Source organism: Pelobates fuscus, chromosome 1 (assembly GCF_036172605.1).
Source record: "Pelobates fuscus isolate aPelFus1 chromosome 1, aPelFus1.pri, whole genome shotgun sequence".
In the NCBI taxonomy this organism is placed as follows: Eukaryota; Metazoa; Chordata; class Amphibia; order Anura; family Pelobatidae; genus Pelobates; species Pelobates fuscus.
The window spans coordinates 102,079,274-102,102,729 of NC_086317.1; the positions used below are offsets into that span (position 1 = coordinate 102,079,274).

At 40.8% G+C, this 23,456-nt stretch overlaps 1 protein-coding gene across 9 annotated transcripts in view; it reads right to left on the reverse strand.

The window, feature by feature from the left end:
- The window catches only part of CASK (calcium/calmodulin dependent serine protein kinase), a 303,425-nt gene that overhangs the window by 118,224 nt on the left and 161,745 nt on the right, over nt 1-23,456 (reverse strand). For 6 of the 9 annotated variants that reach the window (XM_063450136.1, XM_063450134.1, XM_063450135.1 and 3 more), the window contains exons 7-12: nt 22,494-22,669; nt 12,098-12,220; nt 9,741-9,824; nt 5,233-5,332; nt 2,001-2,018; nt 672-793 (exon numbers count right to left, since the gene is read on the reverse strand). In XM_063450136.1, coding sequence (XP_063306206.1) covers nt 672-793; nt 2,001-2,018; nt 5,233-5,332; nt 9,741-9,824; nt 12,098-12,220; nt 22,494-22,669 — 623 coding nt within the window. The remainder of the gene's footprint in view (nt 1-671; nt 794-2,000; nt 2,019-5,232; nt 5,333-9,740; nt 9,825-12,097; nt 12,221-22,493; nt 22,670-23,456) is intronic. The other 3 variants (XM_063450138.1, XM_063450137.1, XM_063450132.1) reach the window with 1 other exon arrangement.

Below are 23,456 nucleotides of genomic sequence, written 5' to 3' on the forward strand. Positions count from 1 at the left end.
GTGAATTAACTCCTAAATGGCAGATAATTGAGCAGTGAGATTGCAGGGGCATGATCTATGTTTTGATGCCTACAGTGTCCCTTTAAGCTGTACTAATTAATGGTATATAAAGTGTTGATGTCCTAAACACAAACAGCAAAATATGCCAAAACTACTTGTTATCCTTAAGTGCAAGACAAGCTTTGGAAGCTGTGCCCTTGAGGGATTAAATGCATGCATGTTATCAAAGTATCAACTAAACACCAATTAAAAAAAATTATTTGGGCAGTGGGTAAACCCTTTAGCAATGAAAGCCAATTATACAAGAAGTACTTATTTAAATGTATGCTATCTGTAGAAAGGAAACAGCAAAGAAAACCTAAATACCATTAACCAAAGTTACCATTACAGATGGTATATGACACGTCTTTTTCTCAACAAAGCCATTTCAGAATAACTTTTCCAAGGACTTTCAGACCTAATTTTAAAAAAATACACTTGTTTGCTATAACTTGAGAATCTGGAGAACAAAAGGTCATATGGAACAAAAGCGAATTCAGCGAGCTACAACATATGTAACAGTTTACCTACTTAATCACACTATCCATTGCAAGCAAACCTATTAGATAAGTGGTAAGAAGAATACATGAAAATACAACAACATTTTTTTTAAGTATCTGAAAACAACTTACATCTAAAAGTGTGTGTAAGTGCTGATCTTGAAATACACTATGCAGGAAATCCAGGTCTTTTTCACTGCAGTCCGTGAGAGCATGGATCTCCTCCAAACTATCCAGTACTTGGGACACGGCTCCTATAAGCAAACAACGGGGGAGGGTGAGAGGGTGACAACAAAAGTAGTAAAGGGAGAGCTTTATGGTTGAACGGACTTTGGAAATGAAAAACAAATTGCAATCCCTGATTACGAATTTAGGCAATAAAAATATAAAATCATAACTAGACTTTAGAATGGAAGTACACAATTTGAGAACAAAAAGAACACAAAATAAACATTTTTGGGAAAATCAATACTCTGTTGCAAACCTCATGAAATAGTCTGATATGCATTTTATTACAAGTTATGTGCCCAGATAAAACTTAATTTTAAAACCATTCGGTGTACAGAATTGACATTTTTTTGCCAGGTTTTTCAGTAAAAATATAGAAAACATATAATTGTTCTTTTAAGAACTATATGGGCAATATATACTCCCAATTGCCTACAGACCTATTCAGACACAAAAAAAAGTTACATGGAATACAGACCTAACAACTGAAAAAAAAAAAACACTTTACAATTATTGAGATAGCCCAAAAAGTTCATGTATACATATATCCATATATAAAGCTCAATCACTTGTTAGTTGATGATGTTTATTCAAGAAAACATGTGCATCATGTTTCATTACAGAGCTGGAGGAGGAGCTTTACGTGTAACGTGTACTGAATTCAAACAAGCACCTTCTGATATTATGGTCTGTTTAATTCTGTTTTTCTTATCTCTTGCTCTGTTAATAGCCTTATAAACATTGCAGGAGCCTCAAGTGCGCGATTCATATTCAATGTACAGAGCAGGTGATAAAACTTCTAAAGCAAGTCAATGTCTTATTGAAAATGAAACCATATTTTAATGCAAGCTGTGAGAGTTGTGGTCACAGGATGTGTGGCTAGGGCTGCATAAACAGAAACAAATGTGATTTAATTCCTACTTTTCACCAATTTATTGAGTGGAATTATCTATGAATAGACTTAATAGGATTAAACCTTAAAGAAATAAATTTCAAAAAGCAAACAATTACATGTTTAGTGTCAAGCACAGACAACCAAACTTTGATGTGCATGCGGCCTCTTGGCCCTCTTCTATATGAGATCTTGAGAGGGAGAAGGGAACAGTACATCATGGCTCTGCGAGTTACAAGTATCAGGCAGAATTCTAAGTATACATTCCAAATGTGCATGCAAGAAGCATTAAACTATTTTGCATAGTAAAAGGCTTGTGAGGATAACAAAGGGATACCTACTTTCGGCAGCTAGAAGTCCTAGGGAGGCAGCATTAAAGCAGACAAACAGTGTAAAGATTTCCAGGATAGCATGTTAGGAAGATGTAGACTGCAGTTAGCAAAGCATTTAACAGTAAATACATAAACACAAAACAAAGCGAGTTCATTAAAAATCATTGGAAAGATTCTTGGATTAAATTACTGAACATGACAGCGCTTCAGTAAATCTGTATTGAAGAAGAAAATTGAAAATAAACTATGTTTAACAAAAACCCCTCTATCTTCAAACATGACATCAATTTTAAAGTTGTATGTAAGGGATGTTGAAAAGTAACCTCAACATTGGTTGAAAAACTCGTATAATGCTTTACCATGGCTTTCACTTTGACCACATGGGCATCTTACAAAAGATATACACAATTTAAATACTGAGCATATATGGATAACTCCAGCACTGTGGGTTTAATGTATTTATAACTAAAATGACTGGCTACAGATAATGCTTTTCCAGTTTGGTATGCTAAACGGAACCTATAGTCCCCCAAAATAATATATTTTTCAGGACTACACATTCCATACAGTGACCTCTGCCCACCCTATTTTCTGCTGTAACATGTAGGGGTAATATATTTGACTTATTTTGTTTCTAGCACTAAGACGCTCCACCACCTCCTTCATCAAGCATGCATCAAGACATTTTCTTGTCCAATCAAATGCGTTTCTTAAAGAAGCATTGGCGTCAAAGCGCATGCATGGCAAAATTGTTGTGCTCTTTCAATAAAATATTGTCTATGAAGAGCATTGATGGAAGAATAAAGTCTGACTCTGTTCTAGCAGTGGAAGCACCCTCTACTGGCTGTCAGGAAGACAACCTAACTAGAGGAGTGTTTAGCCCTGCAACGTAAACATTGCAGGACTAAAACTACAGGACTAGTTTACCAGACCACTTTGGTATGATATTTGTTACACTGAAACACTAACCTGAACAGCAGAGAGAAATACATACATACAATGCTTGTCTAAAAATCAGAAGGCTTAACAGAGCATTAATTTAAGCCCATAGATGCACTGGTACTGTAACATTGTGTGTATACCTCGGCTTTCTTTTCAACAAGCACATCATTTGGGTTACTGGAGGACTGTTTCAAGCCCATCTAGTGCATCACACGCCACATGTATATTCATTCCTACTATATATATATATATATATATATATATATATATATATATATATATTTTAAATATGTAACTTCCTGCCACTGTGTTGCATAGCTTAAAAACACCCTACATATTTTCTTGATCAGTTTACAATACATGCTTTCGCAGAACTTGTTCTGTGGTTTTAAAGTGGAACGGTCACTTCTCTGGATATTACACCATTGAGTAAAACATTGAAAATCACCTTTGAATTGTGCAAATGTGTTTTTTTTCATGCTATGTTCTGTTTTCTTTTAAAGTATATTAATGATTTAGAAAATAATATCACAATCCAGTTCAGTCACAGTCAGAAGTAACTGCAAATGTGGAGGAGGACAAACATTGTTTTGGTTTCTCCTTTTCCATTAAAGGGATTTTATAGTATTGGGAATACAAATCTGTATTCCTAACACTATAGTTACCTCTAGTCCTCCACTGTTCAGATAAAAGGTTAAAAAAATAAAAATATTTACTAACCGATTCCAGCACAAATCTCACTCAGTGCTGGGTGCTCCGCCTCTGACAGGGAAAGGTGTGTGTCACGACCTAATGAGCATGCAAGGCGAGTGCCGCAGGCCCTCCCCATAGGAAAGCATCAAAGCAATGCTTTCCTAAGGGGATATCACCGACGCTGGATGTCTTGCAGAGTGTGAGATCCAGCGTCATTAAAGGGACTCAGAGTCCGCTAGCATCCAGGAAGTGCGTCTAGAGGCTGTATGATTGTCCTGCAAGGAAATTATTGCAATTTCTCTAAAACTGCTATGTTTTACATTGCAGGACTAAGATGGACAGGGGACAGTGCACCTAGACCCCTTTAATGAGATGAAATGGTCTGGGTGACTATAGTGATCCTTTAACTAGTTTCAATGGCATACAAAGGCAACATTTATAAAGATGATTAACACAGCGCCAACATAGAGATGCCCATTTGCAGGAAGAAAAGTGGTTTCTAAATGTATGTTAGACCTATGAGTATCATTTAAATTTTGGTTACTCCAAGCACCATTACCACTTCAGTGATTTGAAGTGGTCATGGTGCCTGGAGTCTGTATGAGCAGCATTTAATTATAAAATGCTGCACATGCTGAGTTTAACGCATTTGCTGTTGGAGGTGTATGTACACCACCGGCAATGTAATTAGCAAGAGTTCCAGGTTGGCTAATGTCAATTCTGTGAATCTTTATATGCACAGAGGGGCATTCATTGGCTGAGAGTGATCAGCTGATACTTTCAGTGAATGAATGGTGATAGCATAGGCACCTGAAGATGCATGCACGTCATAAGATCTGCAAGGAGCCTCGGCACAAAGTCGAACTGAAACGCATGTCTTAATAATTACTGCACGCCATACAAAGGCCACGAACAAGTACATTATCACATAGCATAACTTTATAGTGTCTACATTTTGCAACATGAAAGTGGTAAGACTATATAAACAACATTTAAAAAAAAAGAGGAATAAAGAATGCTAAATGCGTAGATAGAAAAAGGAACAAGTAACCAAAAAGGGAAAAAACTAACACACACACCCTCAAAATAATAGCATGCTGTTAGTATGCAACAAGATCCAATTTAAGGATCATCATAAATCAGTATATATCACAAGTACTTCAAACCAACTATGAATGGTTGAGCTTCAGATTTTTGGGTATCATCAGCATTGCACTAACATGTTTGTCACAACTCATCTCCATTCAAGTTGGGCATTCTGTGAGAATTGTGAAAACTTGAGTTCTGTGAATAATCACATCCAAAGTTCTACATGAAATATGTAGATGCACAATATTTTGCTCTGAAGCCATTCTCTGCTGACCGAGCCTCTTAATCACACTAAGAACTATGATTGTCTATGATGTAATTCTGCTTTTTCATAAGGTTAGCATACGGCTTAGAAGTGCTTTTTTTTTTGCATACTAGTTCACTTACACTTACACAATACTAGTTCATTTACATTTATAAAAAATGTAAATATCTGCAATCAAAATCGTGAAACCTCTCCAAACTGCATGCACAATACAGCCAATACAACACAACTTTTTGTTATAAAAAAACATACCTGATGAAGTTGGGTCTTCAGAAAAATCAGGCAATTCCTCAGGAGGATCCCCATAAAATGAGTTGAATTTGTGACTAGACACAGCCGCTAGAACTGCTCCCTGCATAAATCACAAAATACCATGTTAAATAGTTGCAATATACAAGTTATACATACCATAATTTGTCCGCATTCATTCAAAAGAATAAATAAAATATTCCACATTCTGTAAGCCAGCGTTTCTTTATCTATGTTGTTAGAAACCAAAATTTTGTACATGACAGCGGTGTCCAATTCTTCAGTTTAAACATAAGCCATGTGACTGACCCACAGTCCAAATGTAATATAGCAAACATTAAAATTAATTTTCCATATACTTTATTTAAACCCTTCCCCAGGTATCAAAGGGTCTTCACTACATTGGAGACAATAAGCATGCTATAGTTAAAACAACTTATTGGGTGAGATTTATCAAAGGATGTTATTCTAAAAAGTGGTCTAAAGTACTAGAAGGGAGGAAATTGCCATGTAAAACAGCAGGCACATTCCTTTGGAGATTTCTACCCTTTCATATATTTCTGCACCATGCTTCTGAATACAACACTTTGATAAATCTACCTCATTGTGTAAAAAGTCCATAGGTGTTGATCAATATGACTAAAGGGACAATTTAGGCACCTATAAAGCACACTGTTTCATTAATAATACTAATTTAAACAAAATAGGCTACATGCATAAGTTATGGTGCACAGAGGTTCCCTGTCTCTCTGGACACAACTTCTAAAAAACAAACAAACACATTTTGAGTGGAGTGCTAAAGCAAACTGAAAGCATCTGCAGATGAGCTACTACCAGCTTTAGTTGTCAGTTCCATTCACCCTAAGTAATGGATAAAATAGTCACCATGTGCTAAATTACTTGTCCCATAATAACCCTTGGCTGAGCAGGAATTTAAATATAAATTCCATTAAACAGAATAAAAGACAGAGTCCACAAAAAGGTGAGAATTCAGCAAATGCAGGAACTTCACAGGCCTAGAGCAAGAGTAGGCCACCCTTGACACTCCAGGTATTGTGGACAACACCCACCATAATGCTCTCAAAGCATCAGGGGATATGTAGCCCACAACATTTGGAGTGCTGAAAGTTGCCACCACCCTTGACCTTGAGTCAGAGCCAGATAAAGGACCTCATGAGACGGGAGCTGTACGTGCCTGATTAAATGAGTATATTAAAGGAACACACCATAGCCACCGCAAAGCAGAATAGTGGTTATAACTCCTATTTAATTTGTCTCCCAACATAAAATTAGTGTAGGACCCACCAATATTAGGGTACTGTGGAGGAGAGGTGTATTTAACATAATATGGCCACGATGTGGAACAGAATCCCCATATTTGTTTGCCGAGATAGGGGATTTTAAGTAATCTTGTAAAATGTAAAACAGTATTTTGGAGAGTGCGCGGCTCCTTAATCTGTACCATGTGACATTATGACAGCCTACTACACATTAAACACAGTAAGCTAAATTATCCATACAGGGGCAATTACATATGTCAGAGGGCAGGGTTAGGCTCAGCTAAAGACGACAGGTCGCCGGGAAAATATGTTCCAATGACCTCCATATACCAGAAAATAGAAAGAACCTAAGCGGTCACCAGCTGGTGTAATACACAGAACTGGAAGCTAATGAGACTATCCCAAAATTCTCTGCAACAGTACCAATACCACAGCTGAAGCTAAAGGTGTAGTGACTCTAATACCGGGTCCTTAATGATCACCCTAAAAATGGATACCTCAGTCCCCAGGTATAGATGCAGAGAACCTACTAAACCATATACTCGCCCTAACCACCCCTACCTCATAATGGGAAATAATGAAATAAACATAAGATAAATAAAATAAGAAACTAAAATCAAGTGCTACATAAACATACAAATAGAGCTAAACAAAGTCAGAAGTGAAGACATGCCCAACACCCGTTTTAATGCCCTAACATGCACCTTCATCAGGGATTAGGATATATTAAGGGTAATGCTAACAAAATGTCCTTTAGTAACAACATTTTTAAAAAGAATCAACTGTAAGTAAAACCGTAAGGGAAAGAGACCTCAGAAAACAACAAAGATAGATTTGTTTCCACAGAATATGATCTCTGATCAAATAATGATATAAAAAATATCAAAAATCAGGATAAATTTAAAGAGAATTTAACAAAAGAAGAAGCACAGACTTACAAAATGATGAAAAGCTAATAATTAAACCAGCAGTCAAGGGAGGTGGAATAGTGTTGATGTCAAAGATTTCCTATGACACTGCATCAGATAATTTAAATGATAAAGAAATGTGAAAAACAAATCCCCAAAAACCCTACAAATGAAATCTAAAACTTTTAGATAAGGGATTAGCAGATAAGGTTTTAAATATATAAAAACAAAAAGAATTTGAATATCTATATATAAAAAAAAATAAAAAAATCTTAAAACCCCTGTTTGTTTTTTCCCCGAAAGTACCTACAAATGAAACAAACCCTCCAGGGAGACCTATAATAGCAGAGATCGATTCCATATCCAGTCGTTTATAAGACTACATGGATCTTTAATTACAACCGCTAGTACAAAAAACTACTTCATATAAAAAAGATACTATTACAATTTTAAACATTTTAGAAAAATGTGAATAAAAATTTCACCGATCTATATAGTAAAATGTCACATTCACGGGGATGTGAAGCAATTGTATCCTTTTAAAAAAAAAAATCTACAGAGATCCTAGACCCACAAATCTATTCTATCACAAGAGGTATTCGATTCATACTTCAGAATAACTTATTTTGGTTCAATCCCCAATATTTTCTTCAAACTAAAGGAACGGCCATGGGGATAAAGTGCACTCCCAGTTAGGTGAATTTATTTATGGCGTATTGGGAATCTTTTTATATATACACAATAAACATATCTGGGAGTAGAAGATTGTCATCTATGGCAGTTACATTGATGATATCTTTTTAATTTGGAAAGGAGAGAAACAAATTTTCATATAATTTTTATCGGTTTTGAATAGTAATGATTGGGGTATAGAGTTAAATTGTACATGGAGTAAATTGGGGTATAGAGTTAAATTGTACATGGAGTAAACAGGAAGTAATATTTTTAGACGTAAGTATTATTGAAAATAATCTTATTAAAACAAAGAACTTCCTCAAACCCGTAGATGTCAATAGTTGTATCGATAAAGATAGCGGTCACTTCCTCCCTTGGTTGGAAAACGCCCAAAAGGGTATTTTCTAAGAATCAAAATAAATTGGGAGAGGAGGCCCGATATTCCACCTGGTGAGTAAACCCCTTTAAAAGGCAGAAGTTAACACTGGAGACTTTACTCAGGACATACCGGGCAGAAGAAGAGAAAATCTTTGGCGCACCTTGAGGTTGGATATATTTATGGACTTTTATTAGTGAATATTTTATAGCTTGGTTTTATTTTTTTAGGTTTTTATAGAATATATAATGAAGTATATACTTTTTAAAAAGTAAAATATCCAGTTTCCTGCATCCTGTAAAATACAGAAAAGGGGGTGTATGGTCCCTTACCATACAAGGCCACCAAAGCGAGCAATTAAAATGTTTCACACTTATGAGTACAAAACATCATTAATACTATAACTCTATTGAGAAACAATATCACACTACATGCATTTTATATTTTTTGAGCGACCAAAACAAGAATATCTGAGAATAAGAAGATTCTGCATTGTATCTTGAGGGAGGGGTCGCCTAAACTGACCCGCAGACCCATTATACCAGAACTAGGTGGATTAGCTCTGTAAATTGTGAGTGTTCCATTTTATGTTTCTTTTTCACATTTGTTAACGTTTTTACAATATTAGGTGCTATTTGTATTTTTAAAGTTCACATATGGGACTACTTGATGATATACGATAAGTGTTTTGAAGCTTTTTAGAAGTGTCACTATTTTACACAGATTTGCACTGTTTGAATTGACAACTATTTATATCCACATAAGTGCTGAACTACATTATATTTGTGTGTTTGGTATGTAAAGAGGAATCGCGTATTGTTGTGCTACAGCAGGGTTTTTTTTTTTTTTTTTTTTAAATCTCCTTACTGTAGAAATCACAAAGAAAATAGCACTTCCCAATTAACACTTTTTCACGACCACTTTTTAGCCACTAAAGATAGAAGAGTGCCTGTGGAGCATGCTCCAGACTAGATCCCTCTGAAATCCATACCATAGGCTACTTAGTAAAGCACCAAACTAAAACAGTGTTAGACATTTCTAGCATCCTGTAAAGAGCTAAGCACACATATAAATCTTTCACTAGGCTACAAACATAAGATTGGATTCTAACTTGTATAGCTCAAGCATCAGTTGTTTCAGGGAGTGTATTTGCTTATCGATAGACTCCTTTGTTTCCTCTGAAGATTTATTATGCTCAAGAAAAAAAAAATATATATAAGTAGTTTCAGTTGAGACATGATTACTAGCTTTCTGTATAAATGGAAACCTTACCTTTAATTTCCTTCTTGCATTAAATTTCCTCAGCTGTTCTACAGTTTCTGGTAGGTGAATCTTGTATGCATAGCGATCCCTTTCCTGTAAGATGAAATACCACAAGACAGTTCATAAATTATAGCTGGATGACATGGCAAACATTTGGGCAGAATACAACAGAACTTCAAACCCAGGATAGATAAGATGAAGTCTATCCGCTACGCCATTAGAAATTGTCTATGCACCACAGGATGGCTTACACAGATAGTAAGGTGAACATAGCCTGCTTCTGGCTGTACCATTATGTAACCTGGGATTGGTTGTTGTCATAGGAGAGAATACAGGAGAAATAAGGCTCACTGATCCCATGCAGGTTTTATTTTACTAAGAGAATTAGGGGAATAGCAAATTCAATGAAGGTAATGCTAACCCAGCACACCACTAAAATAATGTGTTTTCTGACTTATACAATGACAAACATTTTCAATCACTTGAGTAGATATATTAAAGTGTTATTGTAACAAGTCCCAAAAAAGGTATTAACATAAATGAGGAACTGTAAAGTTTGTAAAAAAAATTAGTGCGATTATGTAAGAGAAACAGATGTGAAGTGTATTTTTTAAAAGTAGCAAAACACAGGATTTTAGTATAATGAATTAAACGAAGTGAGAAATGTTCTGGAACATTCTGTTACGAAGTAGTGCAATCAGTGAGAGCAATGGTCAAGAGGTAAATTGATCTGCTCATGCATACTACACTACTTACAGAACTGTGTCTTTGGAGAAACAAGTTTCCTTTAACGTATCTTAAAGGTACACTATAGTCACCAGAACAACTACAGCTCATTGTAGTTGTTCTGGTGAGTAAAGTCAGTCCCTGCAGGCATTTTCATAGAAAGGCACTGTTTACATTAAAGCCTCTGGAGATGCTCCCTGGGGCAGTGCCGCACAGTGTTCAACACTGCTCTTCAGCGTCCCCACGCACTGCATGGAGACGCTGAACTTTCCTCATCTGGATGCATCGATTTTTCAATGCATATCCACGAGGAGATGCTGATTGGCCTGGCCGGCATTTGACCTTGATCCCAGCCAGCCTCCTTGGCGATCTCAGCCAATCGTATGTTTTCCCTACTGGAAAGCATTGGATTGGCGGAGATAATCAATTCTGATGATGTTAGCCAAAGAGGCAGACGGGTGGCGGGAAGAAAAGGTTAGTTAACCCTGTCTAAGGGGCTAAAGGGGGAGGGGGACAAGCCACCTAAATGGTGGTTTAACACAATAGGGTCAGGAATACATGTTGGTGTTTCTGACTCTAGAGTGTTATCTTTTGTAAATTATGCATTATGTTTTGGTTTTCTTTTACTCTATTTTTGTTTTTTAACAAATAACTAAGAAATAGTTAGGAATTACTTAATTAGGTGGAGATATATATAGATATATAGATATATATATATATATTAGACATTTTAATAGTCTTGAAGTTGCAATTTAACAACAGGATTACTGTAACCCTTTCATAAAGTTAGTTTATAATTTATACTCAATGAGAACCAACAGTCCTGAAAATATAATTTTTTTCCCCCCAGGACTAAAGACTCCCCTTCTGTCCAATACCCTTTGTTAACTTTTATTTTGAATAGCAATTACTTACCTCCTTTCCATCACTTAAATTCCCCTGCTGCAGCTGCCTGCTCTGTCTTCAAAGATATCAGCATGTCTGCTGGCATCTTCTGCAGTCTGCTCCAACCTAATGCTTCTCTTATACAAGCACTGATTAGGAAATACTCATGAGCTGCAAAATGATGTGCGCCTCCAATGAAAGTTGCTAAGGAAGACCGCCACTAGAGGTGTATTTAACCTTGCAAAGTAAACATTGCGGTTTCCACAAACTGAAGTAGTCTGGGTGACGTTAACTGCTTTATAATAATTACAAGCCAGGATGGTATATACTGGACAACGCAGGGGCAGGAGAACACTATAGTATTTCTTTGAACCATTTAATAAAAATACTGAACTTCTGCAAAAACAAATGGACAGAATAAAAATACAAAAATTACATCTATACGAAAAAATAAAATGGTAATTTTATTCTTATGCAATCATATATTCACTATTGATTTCATTAAAGAAAACATGTAAAATATAAAACCTGTACAGCAATACACAGAAGACAACACCCTGAGGTTCATCTCATGCAGTAGATATGTTTAAGGGCTCCTCCAGGAACCTAGAGAGCTTTCATGCATGTTAAATAAGATGAATTATCTCACTTTACTTTTTAACATGCAATACTGTAGCTGTACGGGTAATTGCAATTAAAAAACAAAACAAAACAAAAACTTAAAAACCTGAAAATGTGCGGATTTAGTCATTTACCTTCAGCCAGGGATGATTCAGAGCTTCGTAGACCGTTATTCTTTCTGCAGGGTCCAACATTAGCATACGACGCACCAGGTCTTTGGCACTTTCAGATATATGGCTCCATTGTCTAGGATTCATCTAAAAGGGTACAAGACACTCTAAAAATCTGACATTGAATATAACATTTTGCCTTTCAGTTAATTATTCACGTAGTTTTGAGAACGTTTCCACTTTTCTTTTATTCTAGCGTTATAATAAAAGATTGGATTTAAATAATTGTTTTATAGATCTACTGAAAACACATTATATATCACTGGAAAATCAAATGCGGTGGGAGAGGTCAAGCAGCCCTTGATTTTCCAGCGATCCACAAGTCTAGCCAGCAAAGTTGCTTTTAAGTAATGGAACTTTTAAGCATAACTAAGAACAGGACATGAATGATTCATGTAGAATGAGAAGTGAAACACAAACTCTGATGAAAACTGCACAGTGCATTCAACTTCTTCCATTTCATTCTTTGTTAAAACATAACAGTTTTCGTAAGCTCCAGCACATCCCAATTTTTAAATGTCATACAAAATTATTTTGGCCTTGAATTACATACAAAAATGTTTATGTCTTTATGTTTGCTCCTACTACTTCATGCTCCAGGGCGCTTGTGCAGTTTGTGTTTGGCTTTTTTTACTTTTGTATTTTAGTGGCTATTCATACATTGGCATCTTTTCTCCTCCTAGAGCAATACCTATGGTTAACCGATCACTGTTTAATCTGTAGCTCTGAGGATGCCACATTTGTTGTCTTTTTGCCATTTAATGTATATTTGAGGTTTAGTGATATTATATATTTTAAATGCCTAATGTTAAAATCAACGCAACTTGGTGCAAAATAATCAACAGCACGGAGCATGTGAGGATGCATGTAAGCTAGTTTTGATTGTTACATTATAGTGTACGGTTTTAGCAACAGAGAATAATGCAATTGTTACCTGAAACGTAAATAACAATATGCAGTATTGCCATTAAACCATTTAAGGTTTTTCCCACTGTATACTTATACTTCCAATTATTTTATAAAATAAAAAAACAATTTATAGTGTTATGTTATTTTAATTTCATTTTAAGTTAAAATTTTAAAAGGCCATTTTTTTTGTCGAGCCAAGAAATCAAATACTTGATATATAATTATACTTCCTTTTAGAAGTCTTCTTTCTTCTAAATTAATTTTTTTTCAGCCTCAAGAAAAAAGCCCCAAAAATATAGATTACATCCCGACGCTAGTTGTAAAAATAAAAAAATGAATCGCAAAAATCCAGGCGCAAAATTAAAAATTATGCTGCACCAAAAATAAATTCATGTGCTCAAATTATTTATAAAGGCTTTCTCACACGTTAAATTCTCAGTAGAGCACTCTGGTTGGCTTGGTTAAGGAGAACTGCCCAATTGTGAGTTTTAAGTTGCAGTAAGCAACTACAGGCTTGTGTGACCGTCTGCCTGTGTGCGTGCGTGCGTGTGTGTGACCGTCTGCCTGTGTGCGTGCGTGCGTGTGTGTGTGACCGTCTGCCTGTGTGCGTGCGTGCGTGTGTGTGTGACCGTCTGCCTGTGTGCGTGCGTGCGTGTGTGTGTGACCGTCTGCCTGTGTGCGTGCGTGCGTGTGTGTGTGACCGTCTGCCTGTGTGCGTGCGTGCGTGTGACCGTCTGCCTGTGTGCGTCCGTCTGCCTGTGTGCGTGCGTGCGTGTGTGCGTCCGTCTGCCTGTGTGCGTGCGTGCGTGTGACCGTCTGCCTGTGTGCGTGCGTGCGTGTGACCGTCTGCCTGTGTGCGTGCGTGCGTGTGACCGTCTGCCTGTGTGCGTGCGTGCGTGTGACCGTCTGCCTGTGTGCGTGCGTGCGTGCGTCCGTCTGCCTGTGTGCGTGCGTGCGTGCGACCGTCTGCCTGTGTGCGTGCGTGCGTGTGACCGTCTGCCTGTGTGCGTGCGTGCGTGTGACCGTCTGCCTGTGTGCGTGCGTGCGTGTGACCGTCTGCCTGTGTGCGACCGTCTGCCTGTGTGCGTGCGTGCGTGTGCGACCGTCTGCCTGTGTGCGTGCGTGCGTGTGCGACCGTCTGCCTGTGTGCGTGCGTGCGTGTGCGACCGTCTGCCTGTGTGCGTGCGTGCGTGTGCGACCGTCTGCCTGTGTGCGTGCGTGCGTGTGCGACCGTCTGCCTGTGTGCGTGCGTGCGTGTGCGACCGTCTGCCTGTGTGCGTGCGTGCGTGTGCGACCGTCTGCCTGTGTGCGTGCGTGCGTGTGCGACCGTCTGCCTGTGTGCGTGCGTGCGTGCGCGACCGTCTGCCTGTGTGCGTGCGTGCGTGCGCGACCGTCTGCCTGTGTGCGTGCGTGCGTGCGCGACCGTCTGCCTGTGTGCCTGTGTGCGTGCGCGACCGTCTGCCTGTGTGCCTGTGTGCGTGCGCGACCGTCTGCCTGTGTGCCTGTGTGCGTGCGCGACCGTCTGCCTGCCTGTGTGCGTGCGTGCGCGACCGTCTGCCTGCCTGTGTGCGTGCGTGCGCGACCGTCTGCCTGCCTGTGTGCGTGCGTGCGCGACCGTCTGCCTGCCTGTGTGCGTGCGTGCGCGACCGTCTGCCTGCCTGTGTGCGTGCGTGCGCGACCGTCTGCCTGCCTGTGTGCGTGCGTGCGCGACCGTCTGCCTGTGTGCGTGCGTGCGCGACCGTCTGCCTGTGTGCGTGCGTGCGCGACCGTCTGCCTGTGTGCGTGCGTGCGCGACCGTCTGCCTGTGTGCGTGCGTGCGCGACCGTCTGCCTGTGTGCGTGCGTGCGACCGTCTGCCTGTGTCGTGCGTGCGACCGTCTGCCTGTGTCGTGCGTGCGACCGTCTGCCTGTGTCGTGCGTGCGACCGTCTGCCTGTGTCGTGCGTGCGACCGTCTGCCTGTGTCGTGCGTGCGACCGTCTGCCTGTGTCGTGCGTGCGACCGTCTGCCTGTGTCGTGCGTGCGACCGTCTGCCTGTGTCGTGCGTGCGACCGTCTGCCTGTGTCGTGCGTGCGACCGTCTGCCTGTGTCGTGCGTGCGACCGTCTGCCTGTGTCGTGCGTGCGACCGTCTGCCTGTGTCGTGCGTGCGACCGTCTGCCTGTGTCGTGCGTGCGACCGTCTGCCTGTGTCGTGCGTGCGACCGTCTGCCTGTGTCGTGCGTGCGACCGTCTGCCTGTGTCGTGCGTGCGACCGTCTGCCTGTGTCGTGCGTGCGACCGTCTGCCTGTGTCGTGCGTGCGACCGTCTGCCTGTGTCGTGCGTGCGACCGTCTGCCTGTGTCGTGCGTGCGACCGTCTGCCTGTGTCGTGCGTGCGACCGTCTGCCTGTGTCGTGCGTGCGACCGTCTGCCTGTGTCGTGCGTGCGACCGTCTGCCTGTGTCGTGCGTGCGACCGTCTGCCTGTGTCGTGCGTGCGACCGTCTGCCTGTGTCGTGCGTGCGACCGTCTGCCTGTGTCGTGCGTGCGACCGTCTGCCTGTGTCGTGCGTGCGACCGTCTGCCTGTGTCGTGCGTGCGACCGTCTGCCTGTGTCGTGCGTGCGACCGTCTGCCTGTGTCGTGCGTGCGACCGTCTGCCTGTGTCGTGCGTGCGACCGTCTGCCTGTGTCGTGCGTGCGACCGTCTGCCTGTGTGCGTGCGTGCGACCGTCTGCCTGTGTGCGTGCGTGTGTGTGTGACCGTCTGCCTGTGTGCGTGACTGTGCGTGCGTCTGACCGTCTGCCTGTGTGCGTGACTGTGCGTGCGTCTGACCGTCTGCCTGTGTGCGTGACTGTGCGTGCGTCTGACCGTCTGCCTGTGTGCGTGACTGTGCGTGCGTCTGACCGCCTGCCTGCGTGCGTGACTGTGCGTGCGTCTGACCGTCTGCCTGCGTGCGTGTGACTGTGCGTGCGTCTGACCGTCTGCCTGCGTGCTTGTGACTGTGCGTGCGTCTGACCGTCTGCCTGCGTGCTTGTGACTGTGCGTGCGTCTGACCGTCTGCCTGCGTGCGTGACTGTGCGTGCGTCTGACCGTCTGCCTGCGTGCGACTGTGCGTGCGTCTGACCGTCTGCCTGCGTGCGTGACTGTGCGTGCGTCTGACCGTCTGCCTGCGTGTGTCTGACCGTCTGCCTGTGTGCGTGTGTCTGACCGTCTGCCTGTGTGCGTGTGTGCGTGTGTCTGACCGCCTGCCTGTGTGCGTGTGTCTGACCGCCTGCCTGTGTGCGTGTGTCTGACCGTCTGCCTGCGTGCGTGACTGTGCGTGCGTCTGTCCGTCTGCCTGCGTGACTGTGCGTGCGTCTGACCGTCTGCCTGCGTGCGTGCGTCTGACCGTCTGCCTGCGTGCGTGCGTGACTGTGCGTGCGTCTGACCGTCTGCCTGTGTGCGTGAGTGCGTGTGTCTGACCGTCTGTGTGCGTGTGTCCGTCTGCCTGTGACCGTCTGCCTGTGTGCCTGTGACCGTCTGCCTGCGTGTCTGTGACCGTCTGCCTGTGTGCGTGCGCGCGTCTGCCTGTGTGCGTGCGCGCGTCTGCCTGTGTGCGTGCGCGCGTCTGCCTGTGTGCGTGCGCGCGTCTGCCTGTGTGCGTGCGCGCGTCTGCCTGTGTGCGTGCGCGCGTCTGCCTGTGTGCGTGCGCGCGTCTGCCTGTGTGCGTGCGCGCGTCTGACCGCCTGCCTGTGTGCGTGCGTGCGTCTGACCGCCTGCCTGAGTGTTTGTGTGTGGCTGGCTGTCTGCCTGCCTGAGTGTTTGTGTGTGGCTGACTGTCTGCCTGCCTGAGTGTTTGTGTGTGGCTGACTGTCTGCCTGCCTGAGTGTTTGTGTGTGGCTGACTGTCTGCCTGAGTGTTTGTGTGTGGCTGACTGTCTGCCTGAGTGTTTGTGTGTGGCTGACTGTCTGCCTGAGTGTTTGTGTGTGGCTGACTGTCTGCCTGAGTGTTTGTGTGTGGCTGACTGTCTGCCTGAGTGTTTGTGTGTGGCTGACTGTCTGCCTGAGTGTTTGTGTGTGGCTGACTGTCTGCCTGAGTGTTTGTGTGTGGCTGACTGTCTGCCTGAGTGTTTGTGTGTGGCTGACTGTCTGCCTGAGTGTTTGTGTGTGGCTGACTGTCTGCCTGAGTGTTTGTGTGTGGCTGACTGTCTGCCTGAGTGTTTGTGTGTGGCTGACTGTCTGCCTGAGTGTTTGTGTGTGGCTGTCTGTGGGTGACCGCCTGCCTGTGTGCGTGTGTGTGTTTTATCTGCCTGTAACTGTATGTGTGTTTCTGCCTGTACCTGTGTGTTTCTGTGACTATCTGCCTGCGACTGTGGTGCATCTATACTTTAAGGGTGTTTGAGGGATTCCCTTAAAGGGTTGCTGCCCATTTGTTATTTAGCGCTTACTCTTTTCTCCTGTTTTACTTTGTGATTGTCTATTGTTGTGACTTAGATGATGATCAGATCACATTTTATGACCAATTTGTGCAGAAATCCAGATCATTACAAAGGGCTCACATACTTTTTTTGCAACTGTACCTCAACACATAATTATTCATTAAAGTGTGAATTAGTCAGGTGTTTTAACTTGCCACTCGAAGGGCATTATATATCTTTTGAAATGCCCATGTGACCTACTCTACATAAGCAGGACGATTCGACCACTAAAAATCCGTATTGCAGAACATATTAGAAATATAAAAAACGGATTAGAAACTCATAGCGTATCTTTACATTTTAAACAATATCATAACCAAAACCCCGAAAACCTCTTCTTCTGGGCCATAAAGGAAGTGAAAAGAGACTGGAGAGGAGGAAATTATATTACAAAATTGGGGAAGGAAGAAATGAGTTTCATTTTTAATTTAAAAACTTTGATTCCCCATGGTCTAAATTCAGATTTTGAAGTTTGTCATTTTTAATTGATAACCCTCCTTCTCTGTTATCATTATTTGTTATGCTTTTTCTGTGCTTTTACTTAGGGGCTTTTATGATACAATGTATTGTATTTTAATACCCATATTTATAGATTTTATATTTATAGTCTTATACTATTACTATTATTCATTCCCTTTTCTTTCTCTTTTTATTGTATCCAATGTTACTATTTATGGATTATACAATTGGAGTTCATTCAATTGCCATTTTTTGAAGGGGTGAATGCCAATAATATGCCTTAACATTAATAAAACGAACACTATATGCATGCGTTCCACCTATGGAACGCAAGGTCCGAAAACCGGAAATAAACATGTGAAATGACTTGATACACATGCGTTCCATTCATGGAACGCAAAGGCCGAAAACCGGAACCGGAAACACGCATGTGAAATACAGATAGTGGGAAGTAAATTGTATGCGTTCCACTTGTGGAACGCATAACCCGAAACCGGAAGGGACCGTAAAATACCGCAAATTAAGGCATATTTAAAAAGGAGACTCACAAACAAGAACGTTAGCAACTGAGGAAGCCTCCCAGCGAGGTGAAACACGTATTGCACTTTAAAGGACCTTTAGAGACTTGTTAAAGGACTTACCTTTGGACTGTAAGGTTCTTATTTATATGTTATTTTATTTCAAGTTTTTTTATTTCACCACTTGTGCACTTTTCAATAAAGCACTTTAACTACTAAGAGGATACTTTGGATTTTTTGGAAAACCATCCCATCCACTTAAAGAAGGAAGTGGGGACCTTTATACCCCACCAAGCTGGAGATTTGAGCCTATACTTATTGGCTCCAACTTTGTGAGTGTATTTTCATTTATATACCACATCTTTATATGCAGATAGACAATATTGCACTATTATTTTTCCTATTTTGTATTCTCCTATTAGGATGATACGTGCTTGTAAAATCCCTTTATAAGAAGAAACTCCGCCTTATATGTATGTATATGTGTTTTTATTGTGAGATTTAAGGGATACTCACTAAGGTGTTAGAGTTTCCATCATCATTCATACCACTCACTGGGATTCTGTAATTTTCTATTGATTTAAGAATTCTAGAGTGTCAGCTAAAGACTTACAAAAGTCACTGGCAAATGCCAACATCCCTGTTAGCGAATCTACAATACGTAAAACACTAAACAAGAATGGATTTCAATGGAGGATACCACAGAGGAAGCCACTGCTGTCCAAACAAAACATTGCTGCACGTTTACAGTTTGCACAAGAGCACCTGGATGTTCCACAGTAGTACTGGCAAAATATTCTGTGGACAGATGAAACCAAAGTTGAGTAGTTTGGAAGAAACACACAACAATATGTGTGGCGAAAAAGAGGCACAGCACACCAACATCAACACCCAACTGTGAAGTATGGTGGTGGGGGCATCATGGTTTGGGGCTGCTTTGCTGCATCAGGGCCTGGACGGATTGCTATCATCGAAGGAAAAATGAATTCCCAAGTTTATCAAGACATTTTGCAGGAGAAATTAAGGCCATCTGTCTACCAGCTGAAGCTCAACAGAAGATGGGTGTTGCAACACGACAATGACCCAAAGCATAGAAGTAAATCAACAACAGAATGGCTTAAACAGAAAAAATACACCTCCTGAAGTGGCCCAGTCAGAGTCCTGACCTCAACCCGATTGAGATGCTGTGGCATGACCTCAAGAAAGCGATTCACACCAGACATCCCAAGAATATTGCTGAACTGAAACAGTTCTGTAAAGAGGAATGGTCAAGAATTACTCCTGACCGTTGTGCACGTCTGATCTGCAACTACAGGAAAGGTTTGGTTGAAGTTATTGCTGCCAAAGGAGGTTCAACCAGTTATTAAATCGAAAGGTTCACATACTTTTTCCACCTGCACTGTGAATGTTTACATGGTGTGTTCAATAAAAACATGGCAACATTTAATTCTTTGTGTGTTATTAATTTAGGCAGACTGTGATTGTCTATTGTTGTGACTTAGATGATGATCAGATCACATTTTATGACCAATTTGTGCACAAGTCCATATAATTCCAAAGGGTTCACATACTTTTTCTTGCAACTGTATACTGGTTTTCCCTCAGAATTCCTATTTGGAAAACACATTACTCACTATAAAGTCCTAAAACACAAACATTACATCTGTTAGTGGCTAATGGCTACGTAACAAAAATAAATGAAAAAAATACACAGAATAAATGGTGTTGACTGTATGATTGCCAGTGAAAACCAAGGACAGAATTATAAACAGGAGGAATTACATTGCCAGGATAAAAGAGATCATTAGAGATTTAAACTATAACAACTGCACCGTTATATTGTTTAAATGATGTGAAATGATTATTAAAGACTTTCATGTGCACCTGTCATATATACTATGAAAATAATATTAGTTTATAGTTTAGTTTGCTAGCCAATTAAGTATGTTCATTTTTAGCTTTTACTCCTGTCAGCATACAGAGAAGTTTAAAAATGACATTTGAAGGTGTTGTACATTTGCACAACTGTATTAAAGGTGTGCGTGTAGTTGTGGGCAGCACTTGGGGATGGTTACTTAAGCGCAAAGAGCAAAAACCATCTTTGACTACAGTGGAAAATCTTCAGCCAAGTATATATTTTACTTGGCTGAAGAATGTGAGAACTCTGAGAACAGACACAAGGTTAGAGAATTCAGTAGTAGACACAAGGTTAGAGAATTCAGTAGTAGACCCTGTTCAGGTCTCAAAATAGTTTTACAAGGGGCGGAGCTCCTAAAATATTCACATAATTTCGAGGAAAAACACCCCTAAAACTGGCACAAAACCGTTCTGGAGGGGCATAGCCGAATTGGGGTCACCTGGGCACAACTTTGGACACCCAAACTGTCAATCTGACCACCTGAGAACCCAAGCTGTGGTGACCGAGGCCTACAGGATGGCTGGCAGAGGGGAGACCTGCTACAAGACCATCTTGACCCTCAGTCATCCTACCCCCCACTACAGACTCTCCTATGACCTGCATACTCTACCCACAGGGTCCAGGTGCAAGTGCCGCTGTCAAAGTACATTACATATAAGTTTGATTTCACGTGCCTTTGTTTACGCTCTATCAACCTCTGGACTAATCGTACATATTATAGTTTATACCTACAAAAAAAAAACATGTTATTAGCTAATGCCATGCCAAAACTTGTATTATCTCCCTAGCTAATGTATACTCCACTTCACTCTAGCAATGGTTAACTCATGTTTAATCACAAACCAACAACACATGGAGAGACACAATTGTAATAAATAGCTAGGTGCAAACCATAAAAACACTCCCTCAAATGTTTCAAATATCAAAATATCTATATAATATAGAATGCACACTATAACAATCTCAAAAAAACTAGCTTTATTATGTCTTGTGGCTTGTAAGAATCTTTTTGGTATTTTACCATTACATTATTGTATTTGCCCTTGCTTCTGTCATTGTGTTTATTTTTCTTGTATGTTTTTACTTTGGTACTTTTTGTACATAATAAAGCTAGTTTTTTTTAGATTGTTATAGTGTGCATTCTATATTATATAGATAACTCATGTTTAATAACTAAAATGTGCAGGTATTATCAGAAGGTCCTAAGTGTATTTCAATGCATGGTATACTCAATGGCCTGTCAATTGCTTCTGGGGCATGACAAGCGTATATGTAATTTTATCATGCACAGCAAAAATAAAAAATACAAAAAATAGTTTTACAAAACCAAATATTGAGTAAGTGGGATGAATAAGTGCAAAAGTTGTGCACAGTGAAGGGATGCCGCCCGGCATATTTAAACGCTGGATTCAGAAGAAAGAACAAGCTCCTGACGAAGTCTGAAGAGAGACTAAACGCGTTGAGCATATTCACAGCCCCGAAAGTACTTCAGCACAGCATTAGTGTGAAGAACTTAATCCTTCATCCCTTGTATTGGCGACCTGTGGAGGATGCTCTGCGGATGTACAGAGATTACCACTGCGAACTGATTCACCTAGGGAATAAGCCTATTTGAGGCAAAAGCGCTTTTGCACAGATTGATTTGATTCAATTGTGCCACGAACTTTGTGAGTGTCCATTTTTTTTTTATTTTTTAACATTTTGTGTCCATTAAAGTTTGCACCATGATGTATTTTTTTTCTTTTTAATGTGAGTTCTACATGCTCCTCTCCCGTTGTTGTGACAGTGGCGCCCTATACTGTATCTGTACTGTATCAATTGTGCCAGTACAGAGATAACCTATATATTTGAATCTATATATCTACTGGTTATTTTACTAGCACAATGTTTAGATTAAACTATATACCTACCTGAAGATTACCTTATCATTAAATCACATTGACATGTGGACAAACATTCAGTAAACAGTATATGTTCAAGGCATGAGGACATTTGTGTATCAAAGGAGTAAAGGGGAATTCGAGTGACACATTCAAAAATGCCATTTCATGATTATTTTTTCCCCTTCAAAACATTTTTACAGATTTCAGTAGAAGCATTTTGTATGTAGTTTCTTATGGATACATACCTTGTATTTGCCTTTAATGATTCCTTCAAACAACCGTTCCTTTGTGCCATAAAAAGGTAAACAGCCGCTCAACAAGATAAACAGAATAACTCCACATCCCCAGACATCTACTGGCTTCCCATAAGGTTCACGTTTTACTACTTCTGGAGCCATAAAGTGCGGCGTTCCTACACGACCTAAACAGTATAAATGAAATGGTCTGTTTTAGTTGTTTGTTTACAGTGTCAAACACTAAAGAATTTATGAAAAGATTACATTTAAGATGGCAAACAAAAACTGTGACACTGTGCTAAGTGCTTGTGAAAATGAAAACCTATTTCAATTTAGACTGCAATTGTCAATATTATTGTGAGCTCCTACCACACTTTACACGTGATCCCCAAATCCACTCTATAAAATCAAAGCAATACAATGCAGTGGAGCGCTATATAACTTCATCACCACAATGTGTGATTCAAATATATATTACAGTGCTTATATGAATATAGAAATCTTTAAAATTTAGATCATATGCCCTTGAAAATAAAAACCCATAAAATAGTGTAATATCCTTTAACCACCTGAAGTAGTACATGCAAAATTGGAACACGTACATTGACCAGACCGCATAAGCTAGCTCTGGCTATATACACTTCTGGGTCGGTTCTGGTGACTAATACCCCCAATATCTTTTAAATCTTCATCATAGCGCATCAAGAGTTACATTAACAATGAAACAGATGTCCATGAGTGGTTCACTGGCTTTGCACCTCTTCCTGAGTTGTGTTTCAAAGCTGTTGTATACAGAAAAAAAACTCCAAGGAACCCATGTTTAAAATGGAATAATGAACCAAAAAGTTTTTGTGTTGAACTAATTTGCATATTCCCACACAGAATCCCTTGAAGTAGTACCATCACTGCAAATGTGAGATTTCCATGGGAAAAGCAAGTTTTATGGCTTGACTGGTGAGCAGATCTGTGTTC